This window comes from Ictalurus furcatus, chromosome 6 (genome assembly GCF_023375685.1).
Source record: "Ictalurus furcatus strain D&B chromosome 6, Billie_1.0, whole genome shotgun sequence".
Lineage (NCBI taxonomy): Eukaryota > Metazoa > Chordata > Actinopteri > Siluriformes > Ictaluridae > Ictalurus > Ictalurus furcatus.
The window spans coordinates 6,287,559-6,313,801 of record NC_071260.1 but is presented as its reverse complement, the minus strand read 5'-3'; the positions used below and the strand labels follow the sequence as shown (position 1 = coordinate 6,313,801).

The 26,243-nt window shown below is 35.3% G+C and overlaps 2 protein-coding genes across 3 annotated transcripts in view; both read left to right on the top strand.

Annotated features, from left to right (window-relative positions):
- Positions 1-10,103, top strand: part of LOC128608540 (claudin-10) — a 30,070-nt gene extending 19,967 nt beyond the window's left edge. Inside the window, exons 1-5 of one of the 2 annotated variants that reach the window (XM_053626330.1) lie at positions 4,136-5,540; positions 6,387-6,548; positions 6,628-6,715; positions 6,862-6,969; positions 9,395-10,103. In XM_053626330.1, coding sequence (XP_053482305.1) covers positions 5,288-5,540; positions 6,387-6,548; positions 6,628-6,715; positions 6,862-6,969; positions 9,395-9,566 — 783 coding nt within the window. In that variant the 5' untranslated portion in view covers positions 4,136-5,287 and the 3' untranslated portion in view covers positions 9,567-10,103. Of the gene's footprint in view, positions 1-4,135; positions 5,541-6,386; positions 6,549-6,627; positions 6,716-6,861; positions 6,970-9,394 lie in introns of those variants that run through there. The other variant, XM_053626331.1, reaches the window with a different exon arrangement.
- Positions 10,104-11,073: 970 nt separating this feature from the next.
- Positions 11,074-25,888, top strand: LOC128608539 (claudin-10). Its single transcript, XM_053626328.1, has 5 exons — positions 11,074-11,744; positions 13,670-13,831; positions 13,924-14,005; positions 22,627-22,734; positions 25,104-25,888. Exons 1-5 carry the CDS (start codon positions 11,513-11,515, stop codon positions 25,276-25,278), a joined length of 759 nt encoding a protein of 252 aa, XP_053482303.1. The 5' UTR covers positions 11,074-11,512; the 3' UTR covers positions 25,279-25,888.
- Positions 25,889-26,243: the final 355 nt, after the last annotated feature.

Below are 26,243 nucleotides of genomic sequence, written 5' to 3'. Positions count from 1 at the left end.
CCTCAATTTATATACTACTGGGTCTCTACTATAGAGTCAAATCTATGGGAAACCATGCATTATATGATTTATAGATATTGATATTAAAAAATAGTTACTTTAAAGGTAAGTTATTATTTGGAATATTTAAGGCAGGCTTTCAAGATATTGAAAACAAAATGCTTTAAAAAAAATAAACTGCTTAGTAATTTACTGCTGGTAATATTTATTAATTTTTGCAAAGCATAGGTTAAATTCGCAGAATGTACTCTACTTATCTATGGAGCTGCATCACAGATTTAAGCCCAGACTTATTCCTTGTCCATGAACCTGCACAGTTATCTGAAGAAACTAGCTAAAACACTTTAAAGACTACAAGAGTATTTTGAAGTGATCCCTTAATTCCACAGCTGAGGAGCTTTTATAGAAAACATGTACTTCCTGCTTTGCTGTAATTTCAGATTCATCAGTTTGCATTGTCAAATATCCTGCCAGAAGTGGCTTCTGTGGCTGTTGAGTAAAATTCTTTTGGGAAGCCTTTGAGTAGAAGGTCATGTTGGTCTGACAAAGAGTGCAGTTGTGATTTTCCTGTTTATAGTTTATTGTTGTTTTTTTCTCTTCATCTTCAAGTTGTACCCCACAGTTGTTTCCATTGTTATTACATTATTAATGTCATTTTATTTTACATTTAAAATTGTAGTAACACTTTACATGAAAGGCGCTATTTTAATAATATGTTATGTTCTTAATAACTAACCAATTATCAGTAATTATTATATTTGGTCAACTATTCATCAAACTTAATTATTACTTAGTAGAAGATTAAGCATTTGTCATGAGTTATTAAGTAACTGTAATTTTAGGTTTAGTATTTTAGCAGACTATCAAAGTATGACAAACCTTTACATCATTAGAATAAACATAAAACAAAGAGATAAAAACAAAACAAACTGAGAAGACAACCAGGGGCAAGAAAGTCTTATAGAATGAAGAGTCCAAATTTATGATTTTTCATTCTTACAAGTACCAGAAGGTCCAACAACACAGCTGGTGGTAGCTTTGTTATGACAGAGGATGCAATTTAACCAATTATGCAGGTAAAGCCATGCTCTCAACATAATTGAAACTATGTGAAATCATGTGCACGTGTAAAAGCCATACTTCACTGTGCGCGGAACAATTTAGCACAGTACTACTATAGTGTTGCATTTTATTATTAATGAATTAATGAATTAAAGAATTATTGATGAAATTTTGTTTTTTCCTAATGATACTGTATATGGTGTTATTTGCAATAAAATCTAAACATCCAACAAAGCCGTCATCATATTCTTTTGGTATGAGTAGAACCTAAAACAACACCACACTGTCAGAGTGCCAACATCTGTATAACAAATCAAAAAGTCTCTCAAGCTTGTCTGGCCTGTGAATGATTTGTGAACTGCTTTCTTCAAAAACCCATGACCAGTAGACCTTAAACTCTGCGCTGATTTATTCAGTTCATTCATTTTCCATCTGTTTTTTTTATTAACTTTTCTTAAGCTCCATAAAGTAACTTAAATATGCATTCTACAGTGCCAGTTTGGAGTCATTGGCATACATTGTGAAAATAAACAAAAGTTACAAAACTTTCTTTTCATAAGTTATTGGAGATTTATTCACCCAAAGAAAAATATATTTTTCCCTAACCATGTGATATTGTATATATTTATTACCACATCTAACAATTTTAATACAAAAATGAAAAGTTTATATATTTATATTTTTAACCAATATATTGTACACCAAATATAGTGTGTCAGTAATTGATACTTATTTCAAGTTCAGTATATAAAAATATAAACAACTGAAATGCATTTAATGATAATGTGTTATACATTATGCATGTATAACAACATATATTAGACTATTAATTATATGATTTGCACAAATCTCCATAATGTCAGTTTGCGATTGCAATATGCAATTTGATGGCACATTTTAAAAATAATGATGTATAATTAAACAATAAAGGTTAAAAAATTATTTTAAAAAAGGTTATGAGTTTTCAAGGCAACACAATATGTTTAAATTTGGATGTCAATGTCAATCGAAGGAAATGATCCAGGGTCATTTTCCAACTTTAGCAACAGTGAGTCTGACAATATGCTTACTCTAGTTAATGATCAGCAACCGAAGATATCTGGCCTTACTTGGAAAAGCTACCCATTAAGTCCATTCATAACACTTTATTTAAAATAGAACGGTCTGACATTTAAACAGCTTCACTTGCCTTACTATTGTAATTTAGGTTTGTTTTCAAATTCTCAGACAGTATAACAGGAAAACTAATATATTTGCTGTACAGATAGCTTAAGCAAACTAATTTCAGGGAAATGCACATACACTGTATTTGCTTTTTTGTTTAATTTAGAATGTTTATTTGCTCTGCAAGATTTGATATATAACTGAATCCACCTTTCAATATTCCTTTTCCTACATTTGCTAAGCCTTAAATGTGTACACTAAACATACACATTGGATATTTATGAATAAAAAAAGTAAAAAAAAAAAAAAAAATTCAATCAGTCAGTGACTTGGACAACTGAATTTTATGCAAAGTTGTTTACAAAACAGGATCTGTATTCTGTCTCTCTCTCTCTCTCTCTCTCTCTCTCTCTCTATCGCTACATATTACTGATTGTTTTTACTGGTTATGTGTTTCAGTGGTTCTTGGACTGTTGCACACATGGCTAACTTGTTTCAGTTTTAGCCAATTTTGGGCCCCTCTGCCCCTCTCTTTTCCCAAGTGTCCAAATCATATGGTCTCAAGTCAGTATGTACAATCACAAAATTGATCACTGACCTTTGGCTGAAGATGCTTTGCCAAGTATCAAGTACACTTATAAAAAACCATGTGTTCAAACACAGTGCTTGTTATTGACAATCTATGGCTTTCATCAGAAGTCTTATAACATCTTACCACTTGGATTTATATCTGGGAGGTAATTCCTTTTATTTTTATATTTGTAAATTCATCATTTCAACATTGAACATGAGCACTGAAATCCCCCAGGAGCAATATGGAGTCAGTATGACTATCATTGCACCTGATCCCCCCACCCATAATCTTGGGTGAGAACACAGGAGAAAAGTCAATAAAACCCTGAGGAAGATGGATCCAAGGCACATGCTTGTCATCAACAACATGACAAACAGAAGAGAAACAGAGGTTAGATGGAGTGAGCAGTGTAAACGGTCCGTTATGCATTGTTTGTGAACACTTCAGTTTAAACATTAAATCTCGACCTAGTAAATTGAAAGCATATAATCGCGGAATTGGGGTTGACCCTCTAGCCATCCTGCCAGATTATCTACAAAAGATTGCATAAATACACCCTTCCCATGGATCATATATCCATTGATTTGGCATAATTCTCGACTAACCACTTCCACCCATGGTTTATTTCACAGTTATTTCACAGTCTTACTGTCCAATTAATAAAATGTATCAGGTTTTACTATGTTGAATCATGTAGTAACAGAGTCTCTACGATGCCTGCATTCACGGAAAACACTGTGCACTATGGGAAAATCGATGGGATATTTTTAACCCACATTTCAAGAATACAAGGACATCTACATGGCGGCAGAAAATAAAAGATTACACCAGATGTCCCAGCTCCTGACACCAGGACACTGTTAGGATTTCGCTGATACCGGCTTCAGAATTAAATTCTTGGACCCATGCTGCTGTTACCTTCTCAGTACTGAGCTCAGGAAGAAGTCACACAGACACAGAGTTCAGTGAAACCTTCTTAGTTTAATGCTGAAATTATCAGAGTATATATACAGAAAAGGAGGAGGAGTTAGATCATTGCTTGACTTAACTAGGAACAGAGAGCTTATTGTGTCAGAACAGGGACAGGGACTTCTGGGTTCTCAGATAAGAAGATGTACAGACTATCAGAGAGAGAGAGAGAGAGACAAAGAGAGAGAGAGAGAGAGAGAAAGAGAGAGAGAGAGGGAGCAGGAACAGAGAGAACAGACAGAGAGCATGCCTAAATGATGTGGAACTTTCGCTGCAAACGGTACTGGATACTAACATGAATTTTAAAGCAAAAGACTCTGAACATACAGTATTTTCATGATCAGCTGTTTAAACAAGGTGGTAATAGAAGAATATGTGGTAATAGAAGAATATCTGTATAGAAGAATATCTAAGCTGTTCTTTGACTATCTGTTAAATGTTATTTCAAAATATGATCTGTTCAGAATCTATTCCTTTGAATACAGGTGCCTGGAGAAGAAAACTGAGTGTAGAGTCTTCTAGGAACAGCATAGGACTAAATTCTATGCAAACATTGTATCTTGTTTGGAATGTTCCTTTGTTTTTTTTTGGTCATCTAGTCCCTTCAGGAAATCTAAACTGGTATTTGCTATTATTGTTACTAAACATAGTCAATATAGTGTTTTCTCTTATCTTACAGAAGGCCAGACTATCTATCTAAAGTATTTGCTATATGAACATCATGCATTCTTCAAGCAATTGTATTACCCTACACCAAAGCTTTATGATACATTTCCCATCAGGAAAAGTTGGTACCTCGCTACATAAACGATATGGCCAAAAGTATGTGGACATTGAGCATGATGTGTGGGTATTGTAGTCCAAGGAGTCCACGTTTGTAGTTCGTTGTGCATTCTGGGATATGGAGTTTGACACAGATTCCGGCATAGACATGACACACATGTTTTCCTCAGGTCTGCATGCATTCCTTCTGGGTCCTCTGGTTTCCTCTCAACTCCCAAAAACAATGCTATGTGGATTGGCTACACTGAATTTTACTTAAGTATGAATAAGTGTGTGAAATGTATGTGCATGCTGCTCGGTTATGGCATCCCATCCAGGGTGTATTCCTGTTAATATCTTACTGAAAATAAACAAAAATAAAAATACATTAATATCTTTAATATTGATTATTTTTATTTAGGCACTGCACTTTTAGCACAGGAGTAATGTGTGTCTCTCATTACTGGCTTCATCATATTTCAGAGGAGAAGGACAATTGTAAGACTACCCTCATTTTATGTTGGATGGATGCTCCTTAGAATTTACAGTAAATATGCCTTGTGATTATCATGACAACAAACCTCATGCTGCACTCATACTTTTTCTTTCCTTAGACGAGTTTAGTAAACACACATACACACACCCACAAGCTGTATCTTCTCAGGTTTAAACCTGTTATTCTCCACAGTACAAGACATCATTTAAGCATTCACATAATATTGCTACAAGGATCAGAATAAAGAAGAAGATATTACAATGAAGAAAATGCTTATACAAGTGTTTGGCTTCTTGATATCCACTATTGGTTGGTTTTTAGTGTCCTGCACGGTGGGAATGGACTATTGGAGAATTAGCTACATAGGTGGACAAGGAGGCTCCTGGATCATTAAGGCTGCATGGTACTGGTCCACCCTTTGGAGAGAATGCTATATAGATTCCAGCAATGTGGCCAACTGCAGGGATTATGACACCATGTGGGTTGTGAGGCCTGCATCTAGGACAGAACAGGGTAAGTCAAGTTTATGGGCCATATGAGCCACATCAATGTAAAACTAACATGTAATTGAGATAATGCAGAAGTGAGTGATAATTTTTCTTAATAATGTGTTTTGGCTAAGAAAGGCAGTGATACCCAGCAAAGAAAGTTTTTTTTCTATCCACATGGCAATATTAATATTAATCATTTTAGTAATAGTAAGAGTAATATTTTTAAATATATATAAAAAACCTGACTCAATCATTCTTACAATTCCTTTTATAAAATATCACAAACAGGAATCAGGTAAAAACCATTTTCCTACATGTTGCATGGTACTTTATACATTACAGTCAAAAAAGTAATTAAATAATGTTTTCATTGTTTTGGTTTTATACTTCTGCACATTGAAATTTCTCATTAGATAGTACGTCAGCTTGTAGTAGAACAGCACATCCTATTAAAGCAACTCAATTCCTTCATCTCCTGGAAAAAATAAATGTCCTTAACTAGATGAGTAAACAGCTGCATTTCAAGTACTGAAGACAAGACTGATCAGCAACCAAATGAATTTCAGTTTATATTCACATTCCCCAGGTTTATTTGATTTTTTAAAAACCTTTTTCAGTGAACTCTTTAATGACCTTCCACAAGTCTGTCCATAATTCAGCTATTTATTGATAAAGGAAAAACATTCAGTGGCATAAATATAATAATAATAGATAATGGATTTATCATTATATAAGAGACTTCTGTCATACAAAAATGCTGTACAATACACACATGTAAGGGAAAAAAGGATCATGATTCAAACACTTAACTCAATTAGGTGGGACCAGTGTAAACACCCCCCCCCCCCCCCCCCTTTCTTATGAACAGGACCAATACAGGCCGTGCGGGCTTTGTTAATTGTTGGGATGTTTCTGGGACTTTTCGCCGCCATATTTAGCTTTATTGGGATGGACTGCACATATATTGGTGGACGGGAGAAATCCAAGTACAAAATATTAATACTAGGAACTGTTCTTCATTTTGCTGGAGGTATGAAAGTCATAATATCAAAATAATTTCTCAATATGTTTTTTTAATGCCTATCATGATGCTGTATTTTCTCCCCAAGGTGTGACTTGCCTTGCTGCTTATTGCTTATACACAAGCAGACTGGGCACAGTAGTATTTACACGCATGCATGATGCACGCCTCCTAAGGTATTCACCTCTGTTTTAATATTAGGCCATTTTAAAACAATTTCAACAGTAAAGAATTAGGTGAATTTATTTTTTTTTGTATCAGACTCTTTTGTTTCTAATTAATGATATTACTCCAAGTAATAATTTTACTTGCTTCTCTACAGGTATTACATAGGTCTTCCAGTATTCTTTGGTTTGGTAGGCAGTCCTTGCATAATCCTGGGCTCTGTTCTGTATGCTGTGACTCTCTACAGCGTCCTCACAGCAAATAGGTAAAATTTACATACATTATTTCATAATTTTTCTAGTTACATCCTGTGTTACTATAAAATATCAGATGTGCATCTACAGTATGACAATAACAGTCCAGTGTTAAACTCATCTTAACCTGCAAAACCAGCTTTACAAGCAGGTCCTTGCTAGTCACTGAGAGTAGCCAGTACACAGGTTATTTTACTTGCTACACTGAAGATCGCTTAACAACTCAGGGACTAAGCATTCGACTTTGGGTCATACACACTATAAGATGTGGACACTTAACCATAACATCCATATGTGCATCTTTGCCAGAAAGGTGGAAACACACATAGAATAGAATGTCTTTGTATGCTGTAGCATTAAACTTTCATTTGACTGGAACTAAGAGGCCCAAACCTGTTCCAGCATGACAATGTCCCTGTGTACAAAGGGAGCTTTGTTGTTTACAAAGGTTGAAGTGGAAGAATTTGAGTGTCCTGCACAGAACCCTGACCTCAACCCCACCTCAACACCTTTGGGATGAACTGGAAGTAGTGTAACTATATTAAAAAAAATTCTAATGAAATCCCTACAAATAAAGTATACAGAGTAAAGGTTTAGGCCTTCATAAGAATCTCATTTATTTTCAACATTTATAAACCTCGAGTGCATTCTGAATCCAAGACTAAGTGGATTTTTTACACAATTAAATTTTTAAAAACTTATTACATCTTAAAGAAATTTTATATATATATATATATATATATATATATATATATATATATATATATATATATATATATATATATATATATATATATATATATATATATACGCACACACACAGTGCCCTCCACTAATATTGGCACGCTTGGTAAATATGAGCGAAAAATACTCTGCTCTCATGGATATCAAACAATTGCAAACAAAACACAGGTTCATCAAAAAAAAAAAAAAAAATCTTTGTTAAATATAGGTGTGCAACAATTATTGGCACCTTAGTCAATACCCTAGTCAGTACTTTTTGATACCTCCCTTGGCCAAGATAACAGCTCTGAGTCTTCTCCTATAATGCCTGATGTGGTTGGAGAATACATGGCAAGGGATCTGAGACCATTCCTCCATACAGAGTCTCTCCAGATCCTTCAAATTTCGAGGTCCACACTGGTGGACTCTCCTCTTCAGTTCACCCCACAGGTTTTCTATGGGTTTCAAATCAGAGGACTGGGATGGCCATGGCAGGACCTTGATTTTGTGGACAGTAAACCATTTTTGTGTTGATTTTGATCACTGTGCTGCTGGAAGATCCAGCCATGACCCATTTTAAGCTTTCTGACAGAGGCAGTCAGGTTTTCATTTAATATATGTTTATATTTGATAGAGTCCATGATGCCATGTATCCTAACAAATTGTCCAGGTCCTCTGGCAGAAAAACAGCCCCAAAACATTAAAGAGCCACCACTATATTTAACTGTGGGCATGAGATACTTTTCCATATGGCTACCTCTGTGTGCACCAAAACCACCTCTGGTGTTTATTGCCAAAAATCTCTATTTTGGTTTCACCTGACCATAGAACCCGGTGCCATTTGAAGTTCCAGTAGTGTCTGGCAAACTGAAGACGCTTGAGATTGTTTCTTGAAGAGAGTAGAGGCTTTTTTCTTGAAACTCTTCCAAACAACTTGTAGGTGACTTCAGATTGTAGTTTTGGAGACTTTCTGACCCTAAGACACAACTTACTTCTGCAATTCTCCAGCTGTGATGCTTGGAGATTTTTTGGCCACTTGAGCCATCCTCTTCACAGTGCGTTGAGACAATATAGACAAACATCCAATTCCAGGTTGATTCATAACATTTCCAGTTGACTGGAACTTCTTAATTATTGCCCTGATGGTGGAAATGGGCATTTTCAATGCTTGTGCTATTTTCTTATAGTCACTTCCCATGCTCAAGCTCAACAACCTTTTGCCGCACATCACAGCTATATTCCTTCGCCTTACCCATTATTACAAATGACCAAGGGAATTTGGCCTATGTATTACCTCATATTTATATCCATGTGAAACAAGAATTCATTGTTGAACAATTTCCTGTTCCTAGTCACCCAGGTGTACTAAAAAAATGTAAAATATAAATTTTTATTTTAATTTTTAAAGGGAATATACAAATATATTTTTCAAATATATTTTTCTCATATGAATTCATAGGGGTGCCAATAATTGTTGCAAAGCTATATTTAACAAAGATATTTTTCTATAAACCTGTGCTGTGCTTGCAATTGTTTGATATCCACGAGAGCAGAGTATTTTTGTGAATTTTTGTGAAAGGTTAAACAATAAAGACAATCAGTCTTTTTAGTGTTAGATAAATGATAAAAGTAATACAGTTCATGGTTTTTCAAGTGTACATTTTGTTGAGATACAGAGTTGCTCACTCATTTTTTCCCTATCTTTTCTTGTAGAAAGACAGATGTTTATGCTTCAAGAAAATACATGGCTCCTAAGATATACAAGGCACAGAAGAAAGGTCGAACATCACACAACAGAGACGATGCATCTAGGTCCTCCAGCAAATCGAGTAGCCAAGTGTCGAGAACTTCTTTAATTCTAGCTGACAGAGATTCTTTTGTTTGAATGTTGAAGCATGGACAATATTTTCAACACTGCAAATATAATGTTTTTTTGTCATTAGAGGTGGAAAGTAACAACCTATAAATACTCTTGTTACAGTACTTATGTAAAAAGGTTATTATATAAAAAGTCTTCACCCCTGTTAAAATTTCAAGTTTTTTATTATGTAAAAATTAAACCAAAATTAAATCGTTAGATTATGTCATATGTCATATTCCAGCCAACACAATTCAAGTAAAAATCAAATAGAAATATACACCTGCCATCAATTAATTGATTCTGATTCCCCAAATAAAGATTTCAGTAGGATTTTCTTGACAACATCTTGGTTTCATCTGACTGCTGAAGCCATGATCCACAAAGAGTTTGCAATGTATGGAATCTCATTGTTGAAAGGTATCACACAGGAGAGGGGTACAAAAACATTAGATGTACCGTGGAACACCATGAAGGCCATTATCAACAAGCGGAGAAAATGGAACACCACAGTGACATCACCAAGAACCTCCAAAATTGACAAAAGGACAAGACAACAATCTTCACATGTCTGGGCTATGGGGTAGGGTGCTAGATTGGTTTTCTGACAAACAAAAAATCCAAGTTCACCTAAATTTTGCCAAAATAAACATACAATCACTCCAAACCATGTGGCTAAATGTGGTATGGTCTGATGAGACCAAGGTAGAACTTTTTGGGGATAATTATAATAATTTCACAGCTCCACATCCAACCTGCAGAAACATAAACAGGTAGCCTAGATGAGTGAGCTACTGAAGACTTGCTACTGAGATCTTTTGATGTTTTTAAGTATGAAAATTTCTGTTTTAAAATGTATTAAAGTGACTTTGGGGTGGGCTGCCACAGCCTATTCTGTAGGTAATGTTTAGGATATGTAAGGAATACATTTACAAAATGTTATAGCAAACTATGTAGCTAGAAACATGTATGAATTAACATGAGCTAGCTAGCTAGCTGACAAACCTAGTAAGCTACTGAAATCTCAACAGCATTTGAATAAGTTAGCTAGATTGTTAATGTTACCATTATTTATATAATGTTGATAATGGAGGTGGTGTTCACTTTGGCATAGTTCATAAGAGAAAATAAAACATTTTTGTTGTGTCAACTGTTTGGAGTTCTCATCACCTGAAAATCACAGCAAAACAAAACATATTTTTAAAATATATTTATATGCCTATAATAATAATAATAATAATAATAATAACAACAACAACAACAATAACAATAACAGTAGTAATAATACACAAGATCACAGTTAAAATTAACTCATTTGAAACACAATAGCCTAAGGTAGAGAAACATGCCCAGTGCAAGTTCAAAATAACCCAATGTTGGGAAGCTGATACATAAACCCTTAGTTGGATGTTGTTTTATAAATACCGAATTTATTTATTTATTTTTATTTCTTTTACAAGAACAAAAATGCTGAAATTATTGCAATGATACATTTCACCCCATATGCTTCACTGCCTTCCAATACAGCAGGCCTGTCAGTGTAAAACTGATTTCCACTTTTTGGAAATAATGTTTTCTTGATTAATTGGTGTTGTATTCTTTAAGCAATATAGACTGTTAAATACAAATATGTAACTCTTAAGAGTCATCTTGAAAGACTTATTTATCTAGGGTCCTGTACTGACTTCACCAGCATATGGGTACAGCTAATAATGGCACACTAAAGGTTTATAAAAATATGTCCATTATAAACAATGTTGATTGTCATACTGTCCTTGAAATCTGAGACAATGGAAACTATAACACCTCCTCCTTCTCTTGACAAGAAGACTAGGTGTGACAGCTTTAGACAATCATCTCAACATAAGGGAGTTTTTCAGTTGAAGTTGTAGGTTGTCTCTCTTTTGCCTCAAGACAAGGCCCAGAATTAACTGTCTTCCACCTGCTATTTTGGTATTCAGCACATTAAAACTATGAATTACAGGACAGTTGTAATGTACACTGAGATTGGTTCCTTTGTGACCTGTGTGGTTGGATGGATTTTGGTTTGTTCCACCCTGCCAATGGAATACTGGACATTCTCAGAGGTCGCATCTACAGTCATCACTACCGATCACTTCCATTCCAACCTGTGGAAAGATTGTACTACTGATTCAACTGGAATGGTTGACTGCAAGGAGTTTCCAACATTACTTGGTTTGCAACGTAAGTCTGCTTATTTGGCTGTTATGTATTTAGTGATTTCTCATAATTTCTTTAAACATTCAAAATGGGGGAAATTGGGGCAGAAGTTCTACACACACACACACACACACAAACACACACACACACACACACACATATATATATATATATATATATATATATATATATATATATATATATATATATATATATATATATATTCTATGTACAATACGTATATTTGAATTTAATACAAAAACATTACTCATATTGAACATACACAGCAAAATCACCAGTGTTGATTGAACACCCACAGTGTTGAATTCACACCCTACAGTGTTTATATGAGTCCATTGGACTCATATAAACACTCTGGGTGTTAATTCAACACTAGGGATTTTACTGTGTACACTATTTGGCAGAAAGGTTGTGCACACCTAACCATCCGATTGAAGATTTAGTCCCACTTTGCTGTTAAAATAGCCTAGACTCTTCTGGGAGGGCTTTCCCCTATATTTTTGAATGTTGCTTTGGGAATTTGTCCATTCACAAGAGCATTAGTGAGGTCAGGCAAGGAGGCCTGGCACACAGTTGGCATTCCAATACATCCTAAGGGTGTTTAGTGGGGTTGAAGTAAGGGCTCTGCGCACTTGTCAAATCACGTCTTCATGGAGCTCCCTTTGGGAAATCATAAAGCTACAGCATAGCAAAGACATCCTATACAATTCTGAGCTTAAAACTTTGTGGCAACAGTTTGGGGAAAGCCTACATAAGGATGTGATGGACAGATGTCCATTTACTTTTGGCCATATAATGTATATTTTAGAGGAAGTATCTGTAGATTTATAGATTCCTGCCAAATTGGGTAAATTGACTTGCTAATAAAATATGATTGCCAGGCCATCTCAAGTGGTGTGCAATGCCCAGTGTGATGTTTTGTTTGTTGTCGGTTCTGGGCTCAGGGTTTGTGTGGGGTAGGAACAACTTAACTATACATCTGAACATAACCAGTGAGCAAATGAAAGCATAGTATAAATAAAGGATGGCACACCATTCAATAGCTGCCCATATTTAGCTATGAAAGTGACGTAGATGGTGTGCTCATGACAAGTTAAAAGACACACACAGAGTAAGTACTTGTGACAACAGCATTCACACATTTTTTTCTCCTTCAATGTAAGCCTTTAGCCTCCCTGAAAAGCTGGGATAGTGTGTGGAAAAACCTAGAAATGAAAGGATGATGGAAAAATGAGACTCTGAATCAGCATGCATCCTCATCCTCGAAATGAAGTCTGTGTGGCTAGTAGTGCAACATTTTCAGTCTCACAGCGAGCCTAAACCCAGATTGGCAAATCCACAAGAAGGTGGATCAGTTCATTTGGAGCATATTTATATATATTCATATATTTATTTTTCAATGAGGAAGTCAATCTGACAATCACTCTGCCCAGTGTGGTCCATGGACAGGGAGAGACAGAGGCTTTGGGCCAGGATGGTGCACAGCATGGGCATTAGTTCACAACTGGGCATGTAGATGGTAGCAAGTAGATGGCTGTATGGCTTATAAATGACACTGTGTCACATTTAACAGACGATGCAACAAATGTTGCTTATAGCTCCATTCTGGCCACAAGGGAAAAGATAAATGTCTTTTTGTAGAGAGTGCCTAAATTAGTCAAAATGCTTCTTAAAAGTGTGGAACATCTGTAACCCTCACATCAAGCAATGATACCACAGTGGGAGCAGGGATTGGTACTAAAAAAGTGATTTTAATTTCAGATCTTTAATGTAACATTAGAAGCATGCACTGTGTAGAATAAACAAAAAATCCACATGAAATCCAATATATAAGCTTACAGATCCAAAGAGTTCTTCAACAAAGTTTAACTGTCATGTGTATTCTACTGTAATTTAATTGTGTACTTGTTCTTTCTACTGTCAAACAGCTTATATCCATCTGTGTCGAGTTCTAATTATCATCTCTATATTACTGGGACTATTTGGAGCCATTCTAGCCCTGGTAGGGATGAAGTGCACCAAACTTGGAGGGTCAGAAGTTGCCAATGCAAGAGTTACCTTTGTGGCAGGAATTAATTATCTCACATCAGGTAAATTTTGCTGTAGTTTCAGTAATAACCATAGTGAAACCTTGATGTTTATTTCTCTGTGCTGATATCAGATTATTCTCTCTCCTCTTTAGGTCTTTGTTCTATTTTTGCTTACAGCTTATATGGATATAAGATTGTTGTGGAGTTTTTTGATCCCAACTATTATGCACAAAAGTAAGTCACTTTGGCTATTCTGTGTGTATTCTGTGCAAAAATGCATTTTCCGGCATTTTAGTAAACTTACTAAAATGGACCAAAAGGCAATAAACTGTGCAATTCAAGTGAAACAATCTTGAATATAGTGACAGTGATGTGGTGTCTCCTATTATAAGATGATAGTAAACCAAATATAAGATTAATAAACATATGTCTAGACATTTTCCCTAATTTCAAGCTTTACATTTTCTTATTCTATTGGCAGATATTTTTAGCTTTTCAATTTAAAATTCTCTTCTTTCTTTTCTAGAAAAAATGCTTAAAATTATCACAATTATCTGCCAATAGAACAAAACTATTTCAAGCTTGAACCAAGTAAAAATGTTTAGATATAGAAGTAGTAATCATATATTTGGTTTTTGTATTTGGTTTGTTATCTTAGAACAGGAAATACTAGATACATTTGATTATATTCAGGATGGTTCTATTTACTAAGATGTCTTTTTTTATTGAATAATAATAATAATAATAATAATAATTATTATTATTATTATTATTGTTATTATTATTATTATTATTATTGTTTTGTTGTTGTTGTTGTTGTTGTTATTATTATTATTATTATTATTATTATTATTATTATTATTATTATTATTGTTATTATTATTATTATGGGAACCCTCTTTTTTTTGGTAGCATATTTCTTCTTCTTCTTCCTCTTCTTCACCACTAAAATGGATCATACATACCAAAATATAGATCGTCAGGCATACTACTAAGATAAAGGAGGTATACCAAATGAGCCTGATGATGGTGCCATAGCACAGGGTTTTATAATTTGACTGGTATCTCTTCAACTGTGGACGAATGAGAGAATTTCATGTGGTTCAACACTTGCTGTCTGCAGTCAATCCTCCAAAGGAGCACATGAAGACCCTGACATTAAAATTTATGACTTCATTTCAAAAGTTACATCAATATTTATATGGAGAAAGTTCCTTGAATTTAGAGTCATGTTTAGGAGCTGCTTAAAATTTTATTTTCTGGGTGGCTCATTTAAATTATTACCTGTGTGTAATTTGTGTGTAAATGTCTCCAAGGTTGCCAGATTAATTTGTGTAGAAATGTCTGAGATGGGGATTTTCAATAGTGTCTTCCCCACCATCATGATATAATAGCACTGTTTTTATAAGATAAGATAAGATAAGATAAGATAAGATAAACCTCTATTAATCCCCAGATGGAGGAATGATGGCATCACACCAGCAGCAAGACAGGTGAAAAAAGAATATATACAAGATGTATAAATATGTATAGACATAAGCGCAAACTATATATATATATATATATATATATATATATATATATATATATATATATATATATATATATATATATATATATATATATGTATGTATATATAAACCTCTCAAATGTAATACAGGCAAAGCACAATTTAAATAAATACTAATATAGGGATATATGATTGAGATGATGACAAGTATTCAAATAAAAATCTAATAGGAGTCTAGAATATTGCCAGTATATTGCTACATGAATAATTGCAGTTGGAATGATCATGTTAATAATTTCAAATTTGTTTTAACAATTCATGTTCACTTTTTCATTAATGAGCAGCTTAGAAAATAGCACTTGATCTAGCACATACAGTGGTGCTTGAAAGTTTGTGAACCCTTTAGAATTTTCTATATTTCTGCATAAATATGACCTAAAATGTCATGAGATTTTCATGAGAAGTCCTAAAAGTAGATAAAGAGAACATAATTAAACAATTGAGACCAAACTAAATTATACTTGGTCATTTATGTATTGAAGAAAATTATCCAATATTACTTATCTGTAAGTAGCAAAAGAACAGTGCCCTCCACTAATATTGGCACACTTGGTGAATATGAGCAAAGAAGGCTGTGAATAATTGTTTTTATTGTTTAACCTTTTGATCTTTTGTTAAGAAAAATCACAAAAATACTCATGGATATCAAACAAAACACAGGTTCATCCAAAAAAACATATTTGTTAAATATAGGTCTGCAACAATTATTGGCACCCCTAAGAATTCATATGAGAAAAATATATTTGAAGTATATTCCCATTGATATTTAAATTTTTTTTAGTACACCTGGGTGACAAGGAACAGAAACTTCCTGTTTCACAGGGTTATAAATATGAGGTAACACATAGGCCAAATTTTCTTAATCATTCATAACAATGGGTAAGACCAAGGAATATAGCTGTGATGTGTCACAAAAGGTTGCTGAGCTTCACCAAATGTGAAGTGACTATAAGAAAATAGCAAAAGCATTGAAAATGCCCATTTGCACCATGAGGGCAGTAACTAAGAAGTTCCAGTCAAATGGAAAATGTATTAATCAACCTGGAATTGGATGTGTTTCTATATTGTCTCAACATACTTTGAAGAGGATGATTTGAGTGGCCAAAAAATCTCCAAGGATCACAGCTGGACAATTGCAGAAGTTAGTTGTGTCTTGGGGTTAGAAACTCTCCAAAACTACAATCTGAATTCACCTACATCACCACAAGTTGTTTGGAAGGGTTTGAAAAAAAAGCGCCTCGATTCTCATTCAAAAACAAACTCACGCATCTTCAGTTTGCCAGACACTACTGGAACTTCAAATGGGATCGGGTTCTATAGTCAGATAAAACCAAAATAGAGCTTTTTGGCAATAAACACCAGATGTAGTTTTGCCGCACACTTTTCCATAAGGAAAAGTACCTCATGCCCATGGTTAAATATGGTGGTGGCTCTTTAATGTTTTGGGGCTGTTTTTCTGCCAGAGGACCTGGACATTATGGATACATGGCATCATGGACTCTATCTAATTTCAACAGTGGATGAAATGACTGCCTCTGCCAGACTGCCTCTGCCAGAAAGCTTAAAATGGGTCATAGTTGGATCTTCCAACAGGACAATGATCCAAATACATCAAAATCAACACAAAAATTTACTGACCACAAAATTAAGGTCCTGCTATAGACATCCCGGTACTCTGACTTGAAACCCATAGAAAACCTGTGTTTATCTCAGATCCCTTGCCATGTATTCTCCAATCTCATCAGGCATTATAGGAGAAGGCTCAGAGCTGTTGTCATGGCAAAGGGAGGTAGCACAAAGTATTGACTAAAAGGGTGCCAATAATTGTGGCACAGCTATATTTAACAAATATTATTTTTGGATAAACCTATGTTTTGTTTGCAGTTGTTTGATATCCATGAGAGCACAGTATTTGTATTAATTTTTTTTAAACAAAAGATCAAAAGGTTAAACAATAAAGACAGTTTTTCACAGCCTTCTTTGCTCATATTTACCAATTTGCCAATATTAGTGGAGGGCACTGTATGTGAACCTTTGCTTACAGTATCTGGTGTGACCCCCTTGTGCAGCAATAACTGCAACTAAATGTTTCTAGTAACTGTTAATCAGTCCTGCACATTGGCTTGGAGGAATATTAGGCCATTCCTCAGTACAGAACAGCTTCAGCTCCGGGATGTTGGTGGGTTTCCTCACATGAACTGCTTGCTTCCGGTTCTGCCACAACATTTCTATTGGATTAATTTCATTTGGTCATTCTAAAACATCAACTTTATCCTTCTTTAACCATTCTTTGGTAGAACGACTTGTGTGCTAAGGGTCATTGTCTTGCTGCATGACCCATTTTCTCTTGAGGTTCATTTCAGGAACAGATGTCCTGACATTTTAGAATTTACTGGTATAATTCAGAATTCATTGTTCCATTAATGATGGCAAGCCGTCCTGGTCCAGATGCCACAAAACAGGCCCAAATCACAATACTCCCTCCACCATGTTTCACAGGTGGGATAAGGTTCTTATGCTGGAATGCAGTGTTTTCCTTTCTCCAAACACAACCTTTCTCATTTACAACCCCAATTCTGAAAAAGTTGGGATAATATGGAACATGCCAAAAAAAAAAAGTAATTTGAAAATTCAGTTCACCCTGTCCTATATTGAAACATTAGTAACACATTATTTGATGTTTTACTTTGTGAATTAAATTTATTTTCAAAAATATACACTCATTTCAAATCTGATGACTGCAACACACACACAAAAAGTTGGGACAGTTGACTGTTTACCTCTCTGTAACTTCACCTTTTCTTTCAATAACACCTATAAAGTGTTTGGGCACTGAAGACACCAGTCAGTTAAGTTTAAGTTAGTTAAGCAAGTGGAATTTCCCCCCATTCATCTATTATGATTTTCTTCAGCTTCACAACTGTACGGGGCCTCCGTTGCCTTATTTTGTGCTTTATAATACACACATTCTCAATTGGAGACAGGTTAGGACTGTAGGCAGGCCATGTTAGCACCTGCACTCTCTACTTACACAGCTATACACTTGTAATCTGCGCAGAATGTGGACATTCTTCTGAATGTCCACATTGTTCTGAACCTTGTTCTGCTCTGGATGGCAGCATATGTTGCTCCAAAATATGCACATAGCATTAATGGTGTCCTCACAGAAGTGTAAGTTACCCATGCCATGGGCACTGACACGTCCCCATACCATGACAGATGCTGGCTTTTGGACCTGACGCTGATAACAGCTTGGATGGTCCTTTTTACTCTTTGGCCCGGAGAACATGATGACTGTATTATCCAAAAACTATTTGAAATGTTGACTCGTCGGACCACAAAACACGATTCCACTGTGCTACAGTCCATCTCAGATGAGACCGAGCCCAGAGAAGTCGGTGGCACTTCTGGACAGTGTTGATGTATGGCTTCTGCTTTCCATAGTAAAGCCTTAACTTGCATCTGTGGATGCAGCGGCGAATGGTGTTGAGTGAAAAAGGTTTATCCAAGTATTTCCAAGCCCATGTCAGGATATCCATTAAAATCTCATGATGGTTTTTAAGACAGTGACGTCTAAGGGGTGGGAGATCACCCGCATTCAGAAGCGGTCTTCGGCTTCCTTGAATCTTTTAATTATATTGTGCACTGTAGAAGGTGAAATACCAAAAATTTCCAACGATTTGTTTTCAGGGAATGTTGGTCTCAAAGTGTTGGATTATTTGCTGATGCATCTGTTGGCAGATTGGTGAGCCTCGACCCATCCTTGCTCTTAAAGGACCAGGCCTTTTTTGGAGGCTTAAATACTATGATTAGATGATTGCGTCACCTGTTTCACATCACCTTCTTATTTCAACTTGTCACATCGCTATTAGTCCTAAATCACCCCGTCCCAACTTTTTTGGAACGTGTTGCATGCATCAATCTCAACATAAATGTTTACCTTCAAAAAACTATGCAGTAGATTAGGTCAAACAACAAATACCTTGTCTTTATACAATTTTTGTTTAAATACAAGTCAAAGTACATCTACAAATTGACTCTGCTTTGTTTTTATTAGCATTTTCCATACTGTCCCAACTTTTCAGAATTGGGGTTCTCAACCATCCATAAAACATTTTTCTAATAGCCTTCTGGCTTGTCCACATGATCTTTGAATTGCAGATGGGCAGCAATGTTCTTTTCAGAGAGCAGCGATTTTCTCCTTGCAACCCTGCCATGCCACTGTTGTTCAGTGTTCTACTGATGGTGGACTCATGAACATTAACATTAGCCAATGTGAAAGATTACTTTAGTTGCTTAGAATTTACCCTGGGTTCCTTTGTGACCTAATGGACTATTACATGTCTTGCTCTTGGAGTGATCTTTATTGGTTGACCAATGGTCTTGAATTTCCTCCATTTGTACACAATCTGTCTGACTGTGGATTGATGGAGTCCAAACACATTAGAGATGGTTTTGTAACCTTTTCCAGCCTGATGAGCATCAACAATTCTTTTTCTGAGGTCCTCAGAAATATCCTTTGTTCATGCCATGATACACTTTCACAGACAGGTGTTGTGATGATCAGACTTTGAAAGATCCCTTTTCTTTAAATAAAACAGGCTGCTCACTCACACTTGATCGTCATCCCACCGATTGAAATCACCTGACTCTAATTTCACCTTCAAATTAACTGCTAATCCTCCAGGTTCACATACGTTTGCCACTCACAGATATGTAATATTGGATCATTTTCCTCAATAAATAGATGACCAAGTATAATATTTTGTCTCATTTGTTTAACTGGGTTGTCTTTGTCTACTGTTATGATTTGTGTAAAAAGCTGATGTTTTAGGTCAAATTTTTGCAGATATATATAAATTTCTAAAGGGTTCACAAACTTTCAAGCACCACTGTACTATTATTTTGCATTTTATGTTTTTTACCATGTGAACCAATAGTTGTATCAACAGTTTAACTACAAGATACCAAATCTCATACAAAACCACTCTCCCTATTCTTTAGAGTGTTTTATAGCACAGAAGCCTACTGGCTCTTCAAGTCCGGGTGCATAAACTATCCTAACGTGTTTCATCAGGAAGAGAAAAAACTCATTACATGTCATTATAGGGAGGGTAAGTGGATATTAGTAGATTAACTTTGGCTAATGCTAGCAATACTTGCTGCTGAAATAAACATCACAGTTGTCCCATAAGTTGGCTAGCTAGGTAAGATAGCTATGAGGCAGCATAACAGGGAGGATCTGCTGCACTGCTGTTTATTGAAGATGTATGTAGATGTAAATATTATGTTATAAATGAAAATCATGAAATGAAAACATCATCTTAATTAGGCACAGACAACAACTTTGGTGTAGCCAGCCTCCTATTTTGTCATTAAAAGACAGTGATTTTACAATGTATGTCACATTAAATGCAAGGATAGAGTAGCCCTAGTGATTATACAGTCCTTGATATTACAGGGACAGAAACTGCACCATGCTGTTTGAATGTGGCTGTACAATGTTCAGAAGAGCAAGCAGCATTTTTAGCCATTTTCTAATTATCATTAACATTAGAACGATTTGTGAAATGTTTGATTTCAGGGTGGTGCGGTAGTACAGCAATGCAGTGGGTAGCATTGTAGTCTCATAGCTCCAGGGTACCAGGTTCAATTTAATTACATTTTATTTATATAACGCTTTTATGAATGGACTTTGTCACAAAGCAACTTTACAGAAATCTGGATATAGATTTAGATGCCTAATGAGCAAGCCATGGGTAACAGTGGAAAGGAAAAACTCCTTGAGAAAGCATGAGGAAGAAACATTCAGAGAACCCAGACTCAAAAGGGAACTTATCCTATTCTGGTTGACACTGTATAGTGTGATTATTCATTATTCTTCTACAACTGTATGTCGAACATTATTAAGTTTGTCGAAAGGATCCTCTGTACAAGCATCACTCCACTAGCTCCCAGTCCATATTAGGATCGAGTTTAAGATTCTGTTGTTTATCTTTAAAACTCTTAATTATCAAGCTCCTTTTTATCTCAAAGATCTTCTTACACCACATTCAACTAGCAGATCTTAAAAATCTTTTGATAGGGTTCTTCTGTATGTCCCTCAATCCCGTTTAAAAACTAAGGAGGATAGAGCTTTTTCAGTCGTTGCCCCTCATTTAGGGAATCAATTGCCACTGGATTTCCGCCTTGTACCCTGAAATACCATTTTTAAAAAGAAAGCATATCTCTTCTCCCAGACATTTAAATCCATTTTTTTTTCTATTGTCTATTGTCTGTCTTCATTTGGTTTTATTCTGTTTTCTATTTTACTTTTCTTTACTCTGTTCAGCACTTTGGTCAGCTTTGCTGTGTTAAATGTGCTTTATAAATAAAATTTACTTACTTACAAGCATCAGATTAACATTATAGCTTTAAGTCTATAGTATCCAAGTGAAGTTATCTACTGAATAGTGAATAGGATTTGGGCATAAAGTGTTTTTAACAAGTGCAAACTTTAGGCTATACAAATGAGAACATCCACAGCCTTCTTTAGGATAGCCGTGTTGTATCATCCACAGCAATCTCACAGCAATCTTTAGGCTACCCATGTGGGGCTATCCTCAGCAGCAGAGAGTGATTTTCAAACAGGCTCCAAACAGAAATAGTGGGTGGATCAGGCAGGTCTAGGTGGGCGGATAGAATCAGGATCACAGGCATTTCAGACAGTAAGAGTGATATTTTGACATGTGTACCGAGAGAGAGAGTGTGTGTGTGTGTGTGTGTGTGTGTGAGAGAGAGAGAGAGAGAGAGAAGAGAAGGGGGGACACAAGAACCAATATAAATTGCAACTAGTGCGTGTGAATTTGTATTGTGCCCTGCAATGGAATGGCATCTCATCCAGGGGGTATCCCTTCTTCATACTCAGTGTTTTTGGGATGCAGTTTACCCTGTGGTATGGGATGGTAACTGAAAGTAAAAATGAGTGAGTGTCAGATTTCACATTTCACTGGAGGCCTTAATCTTTTTAATTTTTAGTTATTTACTTACTTTTGCCAGAAAGTAAGATTTCTGACTGGCTGACATTTCAGTGGCATCCCTATCCTTAAATATTAACTTGTGTATAACTACAACTGTGTGTGTTTAATATTAGCCAATTCAACCCCCCCCCCCACCCCCCCAAAAAAAAAAACATTTTATTTCTATGTTTATATTTAGTCTGTTTGAGCTTAACATGTTCTCAAAGCTACTTTAAATATAACTCAAGGTAAATAATTCTGTTATAATTTATTTTCCATCTTTAAAGGTTTGAGCTTGGAGCAGCACTCTATTTTGGGTGGAGTGGGTCTGTCCTTCTCATAATTGGGGGACTGATTTACAGCATCTTTGGAGGAAAGGAGGGCTTCCATTTAAGGTATAACTCCTTTAAATGTATACAACATTGTTTTTGACCTTAGGATACAAGGTTTATGAGTCTACATAAAATGTCACAACTGAATTATTATTTCTGAGAGTCTTAAACCTCTCAAAATAATACAGACAGCAAAGTAGAAATGCTACTTTTTACCATAACATTTTTCTCTAACTTATGACAGAGGATACAATCCAAGCAGTTGAAATTTCAAAACCTTAACCATTGAGCCTCCTTAACACTGGCAACTCACTGAAAATAAACTTCCTTTATAAATGTATTAGTCTTAGATCTATAAAGTCATGTCACACCTAAGTGCATATGTCTGTTGCATAATACTACACTCTAAAAACTGCTTGGTTAAAAAATAACCCAACCTTAACCCCACCGCTGGGTAACTTTGAGACAGAACACATGCTGGGTTTGTTTGACCCAAGTGCTGGGTTTGACCATTTAACCCAGAATTCTGGGTTGTTCATTTGACCCAACCTAGTGGGTGAAATTAACTGTAAATGTGACTAATAAGTTTTCACATTTTTTCCCAAAACAATTTATGAATGGATGCAAACGTCTGAACGCACACTTGACATCCAACACCCACCTCCCACACTAACCTCCCCCATTAATAAAACCAGTTTTTAAAGAACAACCTCTTTAAAAACATTCAGATCTGTACAAAACTTTTAGGCACTGCAGAGTCTTATCCATCACTCTATACCATCAGGGTGGCACCTGATCACTCAAATTCATTCATGCCACATGACATACAGTCCAAACATTTAGAGTCGTTAAGAACTATCTTCAGCCACAAGAAGAAGAAGGAGTCCTGAAACAGATGGCCCTTCAACATATGTCCCAAAAAAACATGTTAAATGTGGGCTGAAAAAACTGTTATCCTCAAAATCTTAGATGAGGACTCATGTCCATCAATATGATGGACCTCATGCTGGAGAAATTCCCAGGTAGGAAGACAGACATTGCTTAGTGTAATTAATATCAAACACAGAGAAAGCCTTGAACCGAATATCAAGAATAAAAAACACTAACCCCCCACAGCCCTATATCAAAGACTGTATTTTTAATAGTGAAATGAGCTTGCTGTCACCACAATTTATTAAAATATTATAGGTAAATATTCATATTAACCTACCATAAAATCCTTCCCACTGTGAGTTGTGTGAGAGTCTGAAGGCAAGTGAAGAATCAAGAAAATTCAACAAAGAATGAAAAATGAATAAACCAGTAGCTGGATCAAAATAATCCAAGCTGCTGTTCAGCTGTGAAAGAACCCCTTACAACCCATTTGACCCAGCATGAGCAATCAATCAGTGTGTTTACAGTACACCAAACAACCCAGAATTATGACCCAGCTGTCAGGTAATGCAAGTTGAGACTGATACAAATGCAGATAATGCAGATTATTTAAAAATGCAGATAATGCAGACAAAAACACAACAACTAGTAAACATAAACATGATCCACGGATCATAACGAGAGAAAACAATGGCAAAATAAGACAAACACAAGACAATGTATGCAGCACAAAATGTGACTTATATAGAAGTGCTCATTAACCCCAAACGTGAATGAGGTGCAGACAGTCGTGATGTGATCAGGTGAGGTGCAGTGAGGAATCGTTGTCTCTAATCCTTCTATGGTTTTTCCATGACACCAGCATAATCAACCCAAAAATGTGTTTACAGAAACAGCCCAGCATTGTTTTTGAGTGTAAAGTAGAATTATATAAACATGATAATGTTAATTATAATAAATTATAGTGGGATCTGTATAGAAGCTTATACCGCATATAGAGCATTATTACAGTGGGGGAAATAAGTACTGAACGCATCAACATTTTTTTTCAGTAGATTTAATTCCGCTTTATTACACATAACTTCATTTATGGACTTTAATGTTTGGATTTCTTTATATGTGTGGATTTCTTGAGTTAATACTGATGTCTGGTGGAAATCTCATGTGAATAGCCTCATTGGAAATATATTTACTGAAATTTTTTTCGACACGTTCAATACTTATTTCACCCAGTGTATTAGGCTATTTGCCATAAAGTTACTTGGTTTCAGTAGTTCATTATTAATATAATGGCATCATTAGATTATCCCATTGCCTTTCTCCCTTTCTTCTTCTTATTTTTTTTTAATAAATATTATATTTTCGTTATCTAGATCAAGTTAATATCAAACCTAAGGAACTAAGTAAAATGTTTGGGTCAGCAAAATTATGCTGTCCATTATATAATATCTTGTCCATAATTTAACAATTTATTGTGTTTGTGCCTCTACAGCATATTCAGATAAACATGTTGTTGTTATGAATTTATGAAATTTCTACATGCATTTTTGTTGTTTCAGCTCAACCACTAAAGAGCGACTAACATATTCAGCATATGACACACGTTCTTCTGAAGTAACAGTGCCAAACAAACAAGCAACCAAACATCCATCTTCATTTCGTCCTCAGATTGAAAGCAAGACGTCTGGGCACACCAGCAGGGTTAAAGGCTATAAGAAGAATGACTATGTTTAGTTTATTCCTGTGTTATTTGCATTCTGGTGAGGAATGGTGACAAAATTGTCAAATGTACTTTCAATTAAGAGCGTATTTCTTTCCTGAGTTTAATTTGCTTAGTAGTAAAGTTGATAAAAAAAAATTATTGGATATCTTGGTAAATAGTCATTAAATTGATTTTCTGAAAGCGAAAACTGTGGCGCTGCACCAGATCCCAAATTAGTGATTAAAAGCATGCATTTCTACTAGAGTTGTCAGATCATCATAATTTAATCCAACTGCTCTGAAAGCAAACAACCTTACAGTTGCTAATAGATATAAATTAGTTAATATGTCTTATCGCTAATGTCTTACCAATTCCTATGTAGGTGCAAATGTTTACCACTGATGTTAGCTTTATTGGTGTGACCTGAAGAAGTCCACAGACATGGAATGAATTAATATACAGTGTCATCTACTAATATTTACACCCTTGGTAAATATGAGAAAGGCTCTGAAAAATTGACTCTCTATTGTTTAACCTTTTGATCTTTTGTTAAAAAAAAAATTCACAAAAATACTCTGCTCTCATGGACAGCAAATAATTGCAAACAAAACACAGGTTTATTAAAAATATCTTTGTTAAATATAGGTGTGCAACAATTATTGACACCCCTATGAATTCGTATGAGAAAATTATAATTGAAGTTATTCCCATTGATTCCCTATTCCCATTGATGTTTTACATTTTTTTTAGTACACTTGGGTGACTAGGAACAGGAAATTGTTCAACCATGACTTCCTGTTTCACAGGGGTATAAATATGAGGTAAAACATAGGTCAAATTTCCTTAGACATTCATAACAATGGCAAAGACCAATAAATATAGCTGTGATGTGCGGCAAAAGGTTATTGAGCTTCACAAAATGGAAGGTTGCTTTATTGAAATAGGCCCAGGACTTAGTTCATTTGTGTTTCTGTTTATACCAAGTGATTACTTTTTT

What these genes read in the sequence shown, in the direction of transcription:
- LOC128608539 (XM_053626328.1), top strand. Translation starts at nt 11,513, where the DNA reads ATGAATTACAGGACAGTTGTAATGTACACTGAGATTGGTTCCTTTGTG. An exon ending in AACATTACTTGGTTTGCAAC is followed by an intron (nt 11,745 to 13,669) that starts GTAAGTCTGCTT and finishes ACTGTCAAACAG; the next exon opens with CTTATATCCATCTGTGTCGA. An exon ending in AAGGAGGGCTTCCATTTAAG is followed by an intron (nt 22,735 to 25,103) that starts GTATAACTCCTT and finishes TTGTTGTTTCAG; the next exon opens with CTCAACCACTAAAGAGCGAC.